Source organism: Triturus cristatus, chromosome 12, assembly GCF_964204655.1.
Source record: "Triturus cristatus chromosome 12, aTriCri1.1, whole genome shotgun sequence".
NCBI classification, from domain to species: Eukaryota; Metazoa; Chordata; class Amphibia; order Caudata; family Salamandridae; genus Triturus; species Triturus cristatus.
The window spans coordinates 529608741-529622430 of record NC_140595.1 but is presented as its reverse complement, the minus strand read 5'-3'; the positions used below and the strand labels follow the sequence as shown (position 1 = coordinate 529622430).

Genomic DNA, 13690 nt, shown 5'->3' with positions numbered 1-13690 from the left:
TAGAAGCACATGTTATCCATTAAGTTTCCCACTGACCAATGTGTATCGCCCAGCGGGGTCAACCACCGTGTCTGCGCATGTAAAAGGTGTACCCGCCCTTACCCAGATCAATGTGCCACGGGCGTGTGCAGAGTATGTGGTCCCAAAGAGTTGACCCCTCCATCGAGTACGTAATTTATCTAGTTCCGGCTGCGTCATATGGGTCTCCTGGAGAAGGGCAATGGCCACCTTATGGCGTTGTAGGTAGGCGAAAACCGAGTAACGACGCAGCAGTAACGTGCAGCCACAGCAGTTTATCTACAAAACAGGCAACATCTATCACTTTTTAGAGTACCTGCCATTAAAGCCTTCATGGAAGGCCTCAAAAGAATAATTCCCCCCAGAGTGCCACCCTCACCTGTGTGGAACCTAAATATCGTTCTCACCAGACTAATGGCACCTCCCTTTGAACCTCTACACAAATGTGAACTTCAATTCCTAACATGGAAAACCGCCATTCTTGAAGGGTCAGTGAGATACAAGCACTTACCATTCAAGAACCTTTTCTCCAAATGCACCATAACAAGGTTGTTCTCCGTACTAACCCAAAATTCCTCCCTAAAGTCATGTCTCCTTTTCACCTAAACCAATCTGTAGAACTACCAGTATTCTTCTCGCAACCACAGACCGTTGCAGAAAGAGCTTTTCACACATTAGATGTCAAACGAGCCTTACTCTACTACATCGAGAGAACACAACCTTTTCGTAAGACCAAACAACTGTTTGTCTCTTTCTCACCACCACACAAAGGCAACCCCATCTCCAAGTCGGGGATAGCCAGGTGGATTGTCAAATGCATTCAGATTTGCTACCACAAAGCAAAACGAACGCTATCCGTTCCCCCTAAAGCCCACACTACACTTAAAATAGGGGCTTCAATGGCATTTCTAGAGAACATCCCATTAGATGATATCTGCAGAGCAGCTACATGGTCAACACCGCACACTTTCACTAAACACTATTGTGTAGATGTGCAAACTAAGCAACAGGCTAGTGTGGGCCAGGCTGTACTCAAAACATTATTTCACACCACAGATACGGGTGGTCGCCGCTAAGGATGGGTACTGCTATATAATCTATGCACAGTGTGTAATCTGCAGCTCATATGCCTCGAACGGCAAATGCTACTTACCAGTATGCATCTATTCTTGGCATGTAGAGCTGCAGATCTACACACGCCCACCCGCCTCCCCGGCTACCTTTATCTGTTCCAGTTTATCTTTAGATACAACACACATGGGCATCTTCACTGTTATTACTATGCTCCATCTTTCCCTGCTGGCGAAAAACAATCTGAGGATGGAGCCGAAGCCAATGCGTAATACTATCCAAAGGAGGAGTCACATACCTCGTGACTTCCAAAGACTTTCCAAGAGGAAAAACAACTGCAAACATCCGGGCCCAAAACCAGATGGCGATCTATGCACAGTGTGTAGATCTGCAGCTCTACATGCCAAGAACAGATGGATACTGGTAAGTAGCATTTGCCTTAAAGTTTTAAAAGTGTGTGCCGGAATCATTATTGGTAAATTAGTTCAAAAAATATAGCAGTCTAGGAAGATAGCCACTCTTCCCGCCAAGGACAACAGCAGGGAGGACCTGAATGTGATTTGGGTTTTGAGTGTTTTAATGGTACGGTCCAGATTACCGTCCAGCAGATCCCGTGCATCCCTATAAATTTGTATGCCAAGGTATTTGAATGTGACGGACGCAACATGGAATATCCAGAGGCCAAAGCTGGTTCTAGCCACGCTGTATCATGGAAATAGTAGACGTACAACTTGAAGTCGTTGATGGATAGGCCTAAAAGAACTTGGAATTGGTGAAACACTGTTGGGATGGGTTCGTGGTCACCCTGCAGGTTGTTAAGGTAAAGAATGTCATCCGCTTAGGCGGAGAGAGTGTGGGTGATATTCTCTATCTTAATACCCCTTTCTGCTGCAACCATACGTATCCTAATAGCTAAAGGTTTGAGCGCTAATACAAACAATAGGGGGGATAGTGGGCAGCCCTGACGTGTGCCCCGGTCTACCGGGTAGGCCTGTGAAATGTGGGCTCCGGTGCGGGCGCGTGCCGAGGGTTCCGTGTCTAATAAGGTATCCCATCTCACACACTTTCGTGGTATCCCAAATTGTGAGAGGGCTCGTAGCATATAACTCCAATTCAGTGTGTCAAAAGCTTGCCTCAGGTCCAGAGAGATACAGCCCGCTCCGAGGTTGTCCGCCGATGTGGAGGTTAGTACCTGATGCAATCGTCTGATGTTGAGGGAGGTGCTGCGGCCTGTCACAAAGCTGCATTGGTCTATGTGTATCAACTGCGGTAAATGGTGAAGTAGTCTACGAGCCAATAATTTGCTCAAGGTTTTATAGTCCTGACATGTCCATAGGGTTACTGCCGGGCTTCGGGAGAGATGTAACAAGCGCCTGCCTTGTAGTGGGAGGGAGGGATCCTGTGTCCAGGGCTGCCTGGTATAATCGTTCTAGTTTGGGGACTAATAATGCAAGAACGTCTCGTAAAACTCAACCAGTAGCCCATCCAGTCCCGGGGTATTGTTTCTTGGGAGATCTTTAATTGCTAGTTTAATTTCAGCTTTTGTAATGGGTTCTGCCAGCTCTTTTTGTACATGCTTCTAGTACCTGGGGGAGTTCTTGCCCATTGAGGAAGGTTATAAAGTAATTTTCCCTAAACTCTCTAGGTGGTGCGTACAGTGTTTCATAAAATCTCATAAATGCCGTGTTTATGTCCATTTGTATGTTGACTCTGGTTCCCTCTAATGTGGAAATCTCTTGGATGGGGGTAGAGAATGTTGCATCCCCTATAATCCTAGCCTGGAGGGCACCCACCCTATCTTCCTCCGCCTGTTGTCTTTGTGTGTAGGTGCGATAGTCGATAATCCGTAGCTGTTCTAGGAGTTCTGCATGCTTGATATGAGCTTTTTGCTGGGCTGCCTCGTTTGTGGCATCCGAGGTTGCTGCCTGTTCAAGTCTGCCTAATTGCCTTTCTAGTTCCCGCAGCTCTCAATCCACTCCGCAGCCTCCTCTGGGCTGTGAAAGAAGTGAGATTTCTGCTCATATATAACTTTTTAGACGGTGTGGGAATAAGAGGGCATATTTCAGATTATGGACTCTGAGCGACTTTTTAACCTCTTGGAATGAGGCTCTTTGTCGCTGTACCGCTAGTGTGAAATCCGTATAAAGTGAGATCCGTTTATTCTCAAATTGGATCGGGGCTCTTTCTCTGGTGGATCGTAGTAAAGAGTCTAGATCGTTGTAATTGAGTATGCGTGCTATTATTGGCCTAGGTGGTGCACCAGTGATCGGGAGTCGCAACGGAATTCTGTGTGCCCTTTCCACACTGAAAAAATCGGTGAGGCCCTCCGGCGCAATTGTGTTCCTCAGCCATTGTTCTATGAATTGGGTTGGGTTGGATCCTTCACTACGTTCCGGCATTCCCACTATTCTCACGTTATTGCGCCGAGCCCGCCCTTCTGCGTCATCCACTCTGTCCTGCAGTCCCGAAAATTGGCGCCGTAGTAGTTCAATCTGTGCTGTATGAGCCTTATGCTGTGGTAGCACCTTATTCTTTATGGTCTCAGCCATTTTGTCATGATCACCTTTTAAGAGCGTGAAGCCTGTGGTGAGGGCGCTCACTTATTGTTCAATCGCCTTCCTGTAATCGCCAACTTCTTGCAATATTAAGTCCAGTTATCTGTGGGGCTCTCTAGAGCTGTCGGCGGAATGCAGCCCTGATCAGGGGCATGGGCTGCGTCGTCCTGCTCATTGTGGTCAGGTCCCCCGGAGGAGAGGGGTTCTAGTTGTTTCCCTCTAGTATGACCCATCTCCAGGTGTGTTGGGCCCCAGTAGCAAGTGGAATAGTAGCCCGTAGCACAATGCACTGCTATTCTACAATTGTGCACACACCGTGGTTTAGCTTTGTGTACCTTCTACGCCAGTCGGATGCCCAACGAGATCCTCAGCGCTAGGTCCCATGCTCTCGGGGTATCCCCGCTCTCATTCACCACCATCCATAGCTGGCAAGGGTCTCCGGCAGCTCAGGTCCACCAGTGAGTTGTATGTTACTACACAGTCCGGGCAATGAGCCACAGTGCAGCCGGGCTAGATCTGATCAGGGGCTCATCGCGACTTAAGTGGTCGCGTTAGTCACTTTCTTCTGGGGTCCAGTTGGATGAGACCAGGTATCAGCGTGCACCGGTGCGGAACCTCTCCCCAGGCGCAGAGGAAGTGCTTGTTTCCTTGCTTCGGCGGTCGTGGGTCGGCACCTGCTCCGGCCGCTGCTGTGCTCGGGGGTCTCGTAGCGCAGGCAGCTTTACCCCAATGTGCAGCCCCGTGCCCCAGGCGATAAGCCGTCCAGGCGATAAGCCGTCCAGGCGATAAGCCGTCCAGGCTTCTCCCAGAGTTAGGTGGGCAATCAATCCCCAGGGCCCGGGAGAGTCGCAGCGTATGTCCCACAAAAGTAGCCCTCTAGTATTGCTCACCAAGGCAAGACCAGTCGGTAGCTGCAAATGAAGTCACAGGATCGGCCATTCAGGGTGGGATTTTCCCCGCTGCTCTCTGCCATGGGGCTCCCGCCCGGTGGCCACCAGCAGGATCCCTCAGCTAAAGTCGGCCTCTGCATACAATATACCGCCCGGGCCATCGGCCGTAGGGGTGCAGTGCGTGCCACAGCCATGCACCATCGTACCGTGCTCCAGTTAGTCCCTACGGCAAGTCTCGGCGGCCTCCGCCCTCATGGTGTCTGCTGTAGCGGTGATGTCGCCTCAGCAAACGTCGATATCTTCGCCAGGCACAAATTTCTTCGTGCACCCACAGTGTCGCCCGGGGCCACAGGTAGCACGGCAGGCAGGTTGGGCAGCTGGATGACCTCGCAATGGCGTAGTTAATGGCGGGATTCAGGGCCCGGCCCCAAGCTCAGCTAGATCACGTCTGCCATGCTCTGGCATTAAACCACCACCAAACCACCCCCCCCGTGAATATTAGTAGTTTGGGTTAAAAAGCTTGAATAAAAGGTTGAGGTAGATGATATATTACAACCACTAAGTCCTCCACTCCCAATGGCAACCACAAGCAGTCCCTCTTCCAAAGGTTAAATCAGCCCAACAATGAATCAGACTGATACCCTAAATCAAGTCCCTTCTTGTACCATGTAGTACTCGGTCTCAACAGTCATACTTAGCAGACGTGGCCTTGGCATATGAATTTGATCAATCCGACCTTTCAGTTTGTGGAGTGGGACTAGCTACAAGGCAATAAAAAAACAATGAATTAATCTGCACATTAAATCAGCACCTACTCAACACATTCACTGACATTATACCCACAGTGATATACAACAGTCTCGGAAAAAACAAACTTACAGGCTGCTGTGTGTACAAAACTAGCCAGATGGACTTAAACTAGATGAAATGTTTGCGTTCTACTCATGCTTAAAGCACTCAAGTAGTTCATGGTGGAATCCAGGAGCCCACTCCGACTTCTTTTCACTGTTCAGAAAACATTTTTTTTAAAGTGCCCACAGTATGTGCATCAGTGAGTCACAAAGCATACCTCAATTCAGCTACTGGAAAGACTACCTGCAAATTAATTGAAACACAAGGAAACATTATTAGAAGCAAAGGCCCGAAGCCTACCCTAAGCCAGGACAGTAATTAATGAAAACCAAAATGTTAAGCCAATCCTTTCAATTGGAAATGCCAGTACCAGACAGAACAACAAGAAATGACATATGAACAGGGTTCCTGTTGTATGTGAGCGATATGACTTGTCTCCAGGCACTCTTCAAAATAACCTATAAAATAAATGGGTAAATAATAAAAATATTTTCTGAATTAGTGAGGATTCTGTGCAGTTGTTTAAAGGTACTTGATATTATGTATATCCTATATCTAAACAGAAAAAAAGATAAAAAAAAGAACATTGCCTCCTTGTGGCCAATAGACAGGAAATGTTTCAATGGGGCAAAGTTACAAGAGATAGGAGGAGGAGGAGGAGTACTAGTCATTTCCAGTGACACGTGTTCTTTCAGAAAATACTACAAACATGTAAAATGCACAAAAAGCTCTCCAGGTGCTCTGTCCCATCACGGTGATATTTATGTATTTTTTGATGATCTGGTGTTTGTTGGTTAAGCTGATGTTTATTTATTTGTGCACTGAAATTGAGGTTTTACTCAAAAACAGTACCACTTTTTAATTGACAAAAAGACTTGGAATAAAATCTGTCTCCTTATAAAGAGCTATATTTTAAAATTGCATTGTTAAAAAAAGAGAATATAGTGGATCTGTCAGCACATGCACAGTGCAGCCTCTTTTAGTTATGGTGTTTTGCGTGATCAGCCCACCAGCCACCGGCTTCGCTTGTACCAGTGCGCGTAAAACCCACCAAGTGGGTTTTAGGTTCAGCTGCATAAAAGTGGACCTTGGCTGCCTCCTAACATGGGACCCATTGTTTGCTGCCCTTCTAACGAAATCTGTGTGGTCCAGACAAAATCACCAAACACAGACCATGCCCTTTATGTGATGGACTAATCTGCTGAACGAGTGTTTTCAAATCAACGGAAACTGAAGAACGTTTGTAGTTTTGTGAAGATTTCCTTTCAAATAAAATGCTAGAAAGTGCTATGGTTTTGGGTCTCACACATCATATCCAAGCATCTAACAATATGTAATAAATATATCCATGACTACACAAGAGGCGAAATAACAGAGTTCAATTTTTGGTGGAATGAAAATTAACTGTCTGTATTGCCAACTGTGTATATCAATTAATCAGTCAGGCGTTTGTTAAGCGCGACTACTCGCCCGTAAGGGTCTCAAGGCACTGGGGGAGTGGGGGTTAGCAGGCTCCAGTCCATCAAGGAAGGGGGGGGGGGGGGGTCTGTCGAAGAGCCAGGTTTTGAGGTTTCTTGCGAAGATGGGGAGCGATGTCTGTCTGAGGTGGAGCGACAGGGCGTTCCAGGCTCGGGCTGCGAGGAAGGAGAAGGAGCAGCCTCCCGATCTGGTCTTTCTGGTGCGGGAGACTACAGCGTAGGAGAGCTGGGCAGATCGTAGAGTCCTCTGGGGTGCGTGGAATTTGTTGGTTGTTCAGGTATGCTGGTCCGGTGTCGTGGAGAGTCTTGTGGGCGTGGGTGAGCATCTTGAAGGTGACTCTAGCTTCGATGGAGAGCCAGTGGAGTGTGCGTAGGTGCTGGGAGATGTGGCAGTGTCTTGGCAGGTCGAGGACCAGTCTTGCGGCGGCATTCTGGATGTTCTGTAGCTTACAGGTGAGTTTTTTTGTTTATTTCGGCAGAGAGTGTGTTGCCATAGTCGAGTCTGCTGGTGACCAGGGCGTGAGTGACGGTCTTTCTGTGTTCGAGGGGGATCTGTTTGAAGGTTTTACGTAGGAGGCGGAGGGTGTGGAAGCAGGAGGACGAGACGGAGTTGATCTGGCGGTCCATTTTGAGCTCGGAGTCCAGGATGATTCCCAGGTTGCGTGTGTGGTTCGTGGGGGTGGGCGGGCTTCCGAGGGCGGGGGGCCACCAGGTGTTGTTCCATGCTTTGGGGTTTGGGCCCATGATGAGTACTTCGTTTTGTTGGTATTTAGTTGTAGGCTGGTGATGGCAGTGTAAGGGCAAGCGAAACGCAAGTCTTCAGCTCAGTACTGTCAGTTTTCAATGGTTATGGCCTGCAAAGTTATTTTTTGTGAGAAAGGATTTAGTAATTGTAGCTTGGGTTGTGCCCGGAGCAAAATGAAGGATAGACACAGTTTCCTAGGGTGAGAGTAAAGGAAGGAAATTAATATTTCAAACTAGGATGTTGCATTTTGGATGTGCATCCAAAATGTTGCTGTATCTAAACTGTGGAATAGCATTTCAGCTATAACGTGCATCTTGTTTACATTGATTTTCTAATATTTTTCCTCTCCAGCATGAAATTCTGTTTGAGTGGATCAATCCAACCTATTTGGATGTGGAATCTCAGGCACGAGTTCAAGAGGAGTTTGAGGAAAGTTCAGAGATTCTCTTGAAAGACTTTCTTAAGGTATGCCTTACGGTGTAGCTTCTACACTATTTTATCCAATCTAATAAGGTGATGACAGAACTTCAAAGTTATGCTTTGGGTGCTTAATCTGCAATCATACAAGCACGGAGTACAAAGAATGCATCTATGTTTTCATACATAAATGTTAGATGCTTTCCTAAATTTCTGAAGATCATCAATGTTATTGATGGATAGGGAATTCCACATATAACTGTCATGATTGAAAACTACTCATCACTCTTCCTTTGCATCCTAAAGGTAATAACGTTTTAGTCTTTTAGAATTCATGTTTTAATGCACGGAATTTCTTGTAAATGGAGCTTAGCACTTGGATAACATCGTCCTTTCTACCCACTCTGGAGTATGTATGCAGAAGTATTCTACAAATCTTTCAATTGAGACCAAGTTTGACCCATGTCCAAAAGGTTATATCCAAAGTATCGGCATAAATTGAAATTCTATGTGCTAACCTTATCTGTAAAAGTGAGAAACAATCATTGAGGAACTTCGATGGGAAAATTAGCTAGTTGCTACACTGCCTAAAAGCGTTACTAATGTAACACATAAAATGGATCCTTATGGTGGCCACCTCAAATGATTAGTCTGAGCTTACTTGTAATCCTTTGTCGGGGCCTGCATCTCTCATATCAAATAGCTTAGCCACCTCCTCTGTGGCTGAGACAGTTTGGTCCAATTTGGAAGCTTGCTCTTAGACTCTCTTGCCCCCTCATCTCTAGGGATCCTTTATTTTCCCTTCCACTGTTTTCACATTACATAAACCTGCTTGGAAACAAGAGATTTTCATTTGGCTTCTGTGTCAACAGTGCTGTGGTCTCCCTAGAACACTTTAGCTCCATGGGCAATTCTCAGCATTGTCCTTATGCCTTCAGACTTGACACAGTGGAGGGACAGATGGTTAGAAGTGCCTCCCTCTTGAACAGTTCCAAAGTGGCTCTTCGAATTGACACACTTCTTAGTTCACCAGCTCAATCCCAGACAACCCCTGATTAGCACCATAACGAACCTCAACATCCATTTGTTCGAGGCATGTGGGCTGCTGAATTCATATCTGTGCATAGATCGCCGCCTAGTGTTGGGTCCGGATGATTGCACATTGTTGTCCTGGAAGAGTCTTCGAAGTATCCTGAGATGGGTGACTCCTCCCCTGGACCACAGTGCGCATGGGCATCCTCTCCATCCCCAGATTGTTTTTTTCCGCCATTGGGTTCGGATGCAACTATCTTAGCTCAGCTTCGGAATACTTAGTTTGAGCCCAAAAGGCCTATAGTTTTCGTCGGTACAGTTACCGTTCGGTGTCGACTACTAGTTCTAGTGCTCCACACCCTTTTCAAAATTTCGAATCGAATTGGTCCACACTTCGACGCTCCATCGACGATGGAATCGAGAACTCTGTTCAAGAGGTGTCCGTTGTGCCACGCCAAGTACCCTCCCATCGATGTCCACCCGGTCTGTAATAAATGTCTCTCGCCGGATCACGACGAATCGAAATGCATGGCCTGCGCGCGGTTCCGATCCAAGAAAACTCTACGGAACCGACGGGCAGCGAGGCTCGAGGCGCAGCAGGCAGCGCCTGCACCCACCAACATATATAGCACCGAGGACGAGGACGCCGAGAGCGTGGAAGAAGTACTATCTAGCCCCGCTTCGGAGCATGGTTCCCAATCGGACGACGATGACGAAGAGCTCTTTCGACGTGAAGAAGCCGTTGACGAGGTAGGGGACATCGACGAAGCCTATGGGGCTGAAGAAGACAGCTCTCCTGAGGAGTTAGGCCAATCCGTCGAAACGGAGGCCGAAATTAGTCGTCAGGCTCCGGTCGAGGGATCGCCTTCGGGCCTTACCCAAGACCTAATCCATGGTTCCTCGGCCCCGCCTTCCGGCCCGGCACTGCACACTATGCAAGAGCCAATATTACCCAAGACGACCGGGTTGTTAAACCCTAAAACATCCATCGCTCCAGTCCCTTCCAAATCGAAAGCGAAACTGGTGTTGGTCGGATCAAAGGCGTCGAAACAGTCCACTGCCTCGGCGCCGACGCCGAAGAAAGTCGTCAGCTCCGAACGCGTACAAGAAGACTTAGGCACCGAGCTCACCGCAGCAGACGCGGTCGACGCACTGAAGAAGCGCGCCCCCGTGCACCACAAGGCACCGACACCTTCGGCGCCGACACCGAAGCCCGTTGCCTCCGCAGTCAAAATGGCCGCCTCGGCTACGTCGACGCCTAAAGCACCGATGCCGAAGAAGTTCTCGACTACGTCGACTATCGATGCATCCCTTCCAGCCAGTGACCCCCTTCCGACAAAAAAGTCGGGGTCGGCCTCCACACCTACTACCAAGATGCCCACCAAACCACCATCTCAGTTTGCTGTGCAACAGGTCTCTGCATCTCTCCAACGTATCCGGGACCAGGTAGCCCTCCACTCTACCTCGGGTCCCCACACTACCTCACACGGTACAGTGCACTCGGAGCCCACCAACATTACCTTTGGGCTGCCACCGACATCGGCACCGAAACTTTTTCAAATTCGGACACGTGTCCTCCACACACAGTCCACCACCTCTGGCCTACCAGAACACGACCCTTCAGGGCCACAGTTTATCGACGCCGACACTGGCAGGCTCATGCTCCACAAGCGCAAGATCACTCCAGTCAGGGAAGAGGTGCCATACAAAATTCCTCTTAAACGCAAGCTACCGGCGGAGCAGGAACCAGTGCTACAAGAGCACCTCCACCCCCTCCACTTAGATCCGCAGTCCTTTTCTCCTACCCCTTCTGAATCGAACCCAATGCAGGAATATGGTGGGGACGATACCATCTACCCCGGGGACGCAGATCCCGATGAAATACAGGATCCTGATCAGGCATGGGATGACCCCACAGACCCAAGTGTCACGCCACATGCTCAGGACGCGCAACTCTACAATATTAAAACTTCTCCTACAGAGGACACGGCCGCATTTAATGCCCTTATCGAACGGGCTGCTGCTCATCATGGGGTGGAACTACACTCTGACGCCATTGAGGAGGACTTCCTGCTTGACACTTTCGCATCTTCGGAAAGAACTGTCAAGACTCTGCCCATGCTTAAAGGGGTTCTGAAGCCTGCCAAAGACATTTTCAAAGACACCACAAAAGCCCGAGTCTTAAACCCCAGGATTGAAAAGAAATAAAAGCCTGCACCTGGTGACCCTAAATACATTAGGGGTCAGTTGCCATTAGACTCTATGGTGGTTGCCAACGCTCGCAAAAGAGCCCACTCACAGACAAATGGTGATGCTCCTCCCCCAGAAAAAGACTCTAAGGTCCTTGAAACATCTGGCAAACGTGTGGCAGCGCAAGCAGCCAATATCCTGCGCATTGCCAACACACAAGCACTCCTGGCACGTTATGACAGGTCACATTATGACACGCTAGAGTCACTGCTCCAACACCTACCAGAGGAGTATAAAGAGTCAGCGGAGCTCCTCATTAGAGAAGGACAACTCCTCACTAACGCGTCCATAAAATGCGCCCTAGACGCAGCTGACACAGCGGCCAGGGCAATAAACACTAGTGTCATGCTGCGACGCCATGCCTGGTTACGCATCTCAGGCTTCAAACCCGAGATCCAAAACAATATCCTCAACTTACCGGTTAACACGGAATTTTTATTTGGCCCAGACGTTGACACTACCCTAGAGAAAATAAAAAAAGACACAGATACTGCCAAATCTATGGGGGCGCTACAAACCCAACAATTTCGTAGTGGCTCCTTTCGTCGCACTGGAAATAGGGGAACATCAAGAGGCCAGGGGTCACAACAACAGTATGCCAAAGGTGGCACACAAACCACCTACGACAAAAACAACAGGGGTGGATATCGTGGATCCAGCGCCAAGGGCAGGGGACATGGATATGGCAACACCAGGTCCTCCCCAAAAAATAAACAGTGACGCCCTCTCCCTACCCCCCGACCACTTAACACCTGTCGGGGGACGACTCCAGCTGTTCCTGCCCGTATGGAAGAACATCACCACGGACAGGTGGGTCAGGGACATCATTCAACATGGGTACTGTCTGGAACTAACTTCCACTCCACCCAATATACCACCGAAGCACCGTCCTATGTCAGCCGAACACTTACATTTACTCCAGCAAGAAGTGCTTGCTATGCTCGCAAAAGGGGCCATAGAAGTAGTGCCCACCGCCCAGCAGGGCACAGGAGTGTACTCTCTGTACTTCTTGATCCCAAAAAAGGACGGCTCGCTCCGACCTATCCTAGACCTGCGACCCCTAAACCTATATATACTGTCGGAGCATTTCCATATGCTCACCCTTGTGAGAAAGTGGCTCTGTATATACTGTTCCCTAATATGTACAGGGTGTACAGAGTCCACAGTCCCCCAGAGGCTGATAGAGGTCAAAGTTAGGTATGACCTTACTCTCAAAAGTGGTAGCTTGGTCGAGCAGTAAGGCAGTACCAGAGGACAGTGTAAAGCATTTATTGTACACACTCAGTGAGCAAATGGTTTCACACACTCAATAACTGAACTCCAGGCCAATGGTTTGTATATATAAAATATATGCTTGCTTTATTTTTAGAACCACAAAGGGGGTAAAAATATACTTTCTCAGAATGAGAGGTTGAATATAAATACTTTTGTCTTAAGCAATAAATTTGTGTAAACAGTCACAGTTGGTTGCAATAAACAATCCTATTTCCTAAACATAACAATGCATTGAGCTCAATGGTAAATTCAGGTTATTTGTAATAAATTACTTTTCAGATTACTTTTGGAATTCCAGGTCTGGCTCCTAGAACCAGCCTTGGGTCAGTATTCAGAATCAAGTGATGAAAGTCGACTTAATAACTGTAATGATTTTTAAATAATATTTAGCTATTTCAAAAGTTAGCACTTAAAAAATATTTCAAAGAAAACATTCAATGGATCTCTATGGCAAGAAATTCACATTGCAGGTAGAGTACTTTATCGTTACTTTAGTAATCCAGGACTGGGTGCCTAGACCCAGGACTGGGGTCCTTATCAAAAGCAGGTAAGTAATTTCGTTTGCAGAAATGGTACGATTTTAAAAGAATATTTCAAATTTGCAAAAATAGACACTTATAAGAAATTTCACAGAAAAGCAGACAATGGTTTCCTATGGGAGAAAAATGAGTTAGAGGTAAGTATAGTTGTGAACACTTTTCAGGGTCAGGGCTGGGCACCAAGATCCAGCACTGGGAGCTCACCTGGGAGCAGGTGAGTACATTCGTTTTTGTCACTTGGCTGGTTTTTGGTGAATTTTTGCAGTTTTGAAAAGTTCACACTTAGAAGATTTTTGAATAAAAAGCCAGTCAATGTTACCCTATGAGGAAAATGAAGTTAGCGGTTTAAGGGTAAGTACTCGACTGGCAGAGTTGAAATTCCGGGCATGGACTCAGGGGTCCCCCAGGGTCAGGTAGGTACAGTTGGTTCACCCTCAGCGGTTTCAGAACGGCCGGGTGCAGAGAGAGTTAGGCCCAATGTTATCCTATGAGGGAGAGGGGGGCCTTGGTTGGTGGCTGCTGTCTGGCAAGCCACGCGGCTGTGGGAGCTGGGCTCCTGGTCACTTAC

The 13690-nt window shown here is 47.8% G+C and overlaps 1 protein-coding gene across 1 annotated transcript in view; it reads left to right on the top strand.

Moving 5' to 3' along the window:
- Positions 1-13690, top strand: part of OGFOD1 (2-oxoglutarate and iron dependent oxygenase domain containing 1) — a 213997-nt gene that overhangs the window by 81518 nt on the left and 118789 nt on the right. The window contains exon 8 of the mRNA XM_085638720.1: positions 7961-8074. Within this exon, the coding sequence (XP_085494846.1) occupies positions 7961-8074 (114 nt within the window). The remainder of the gene's footprint in view (positions 1-7960; positions 8075-13690) is intronic.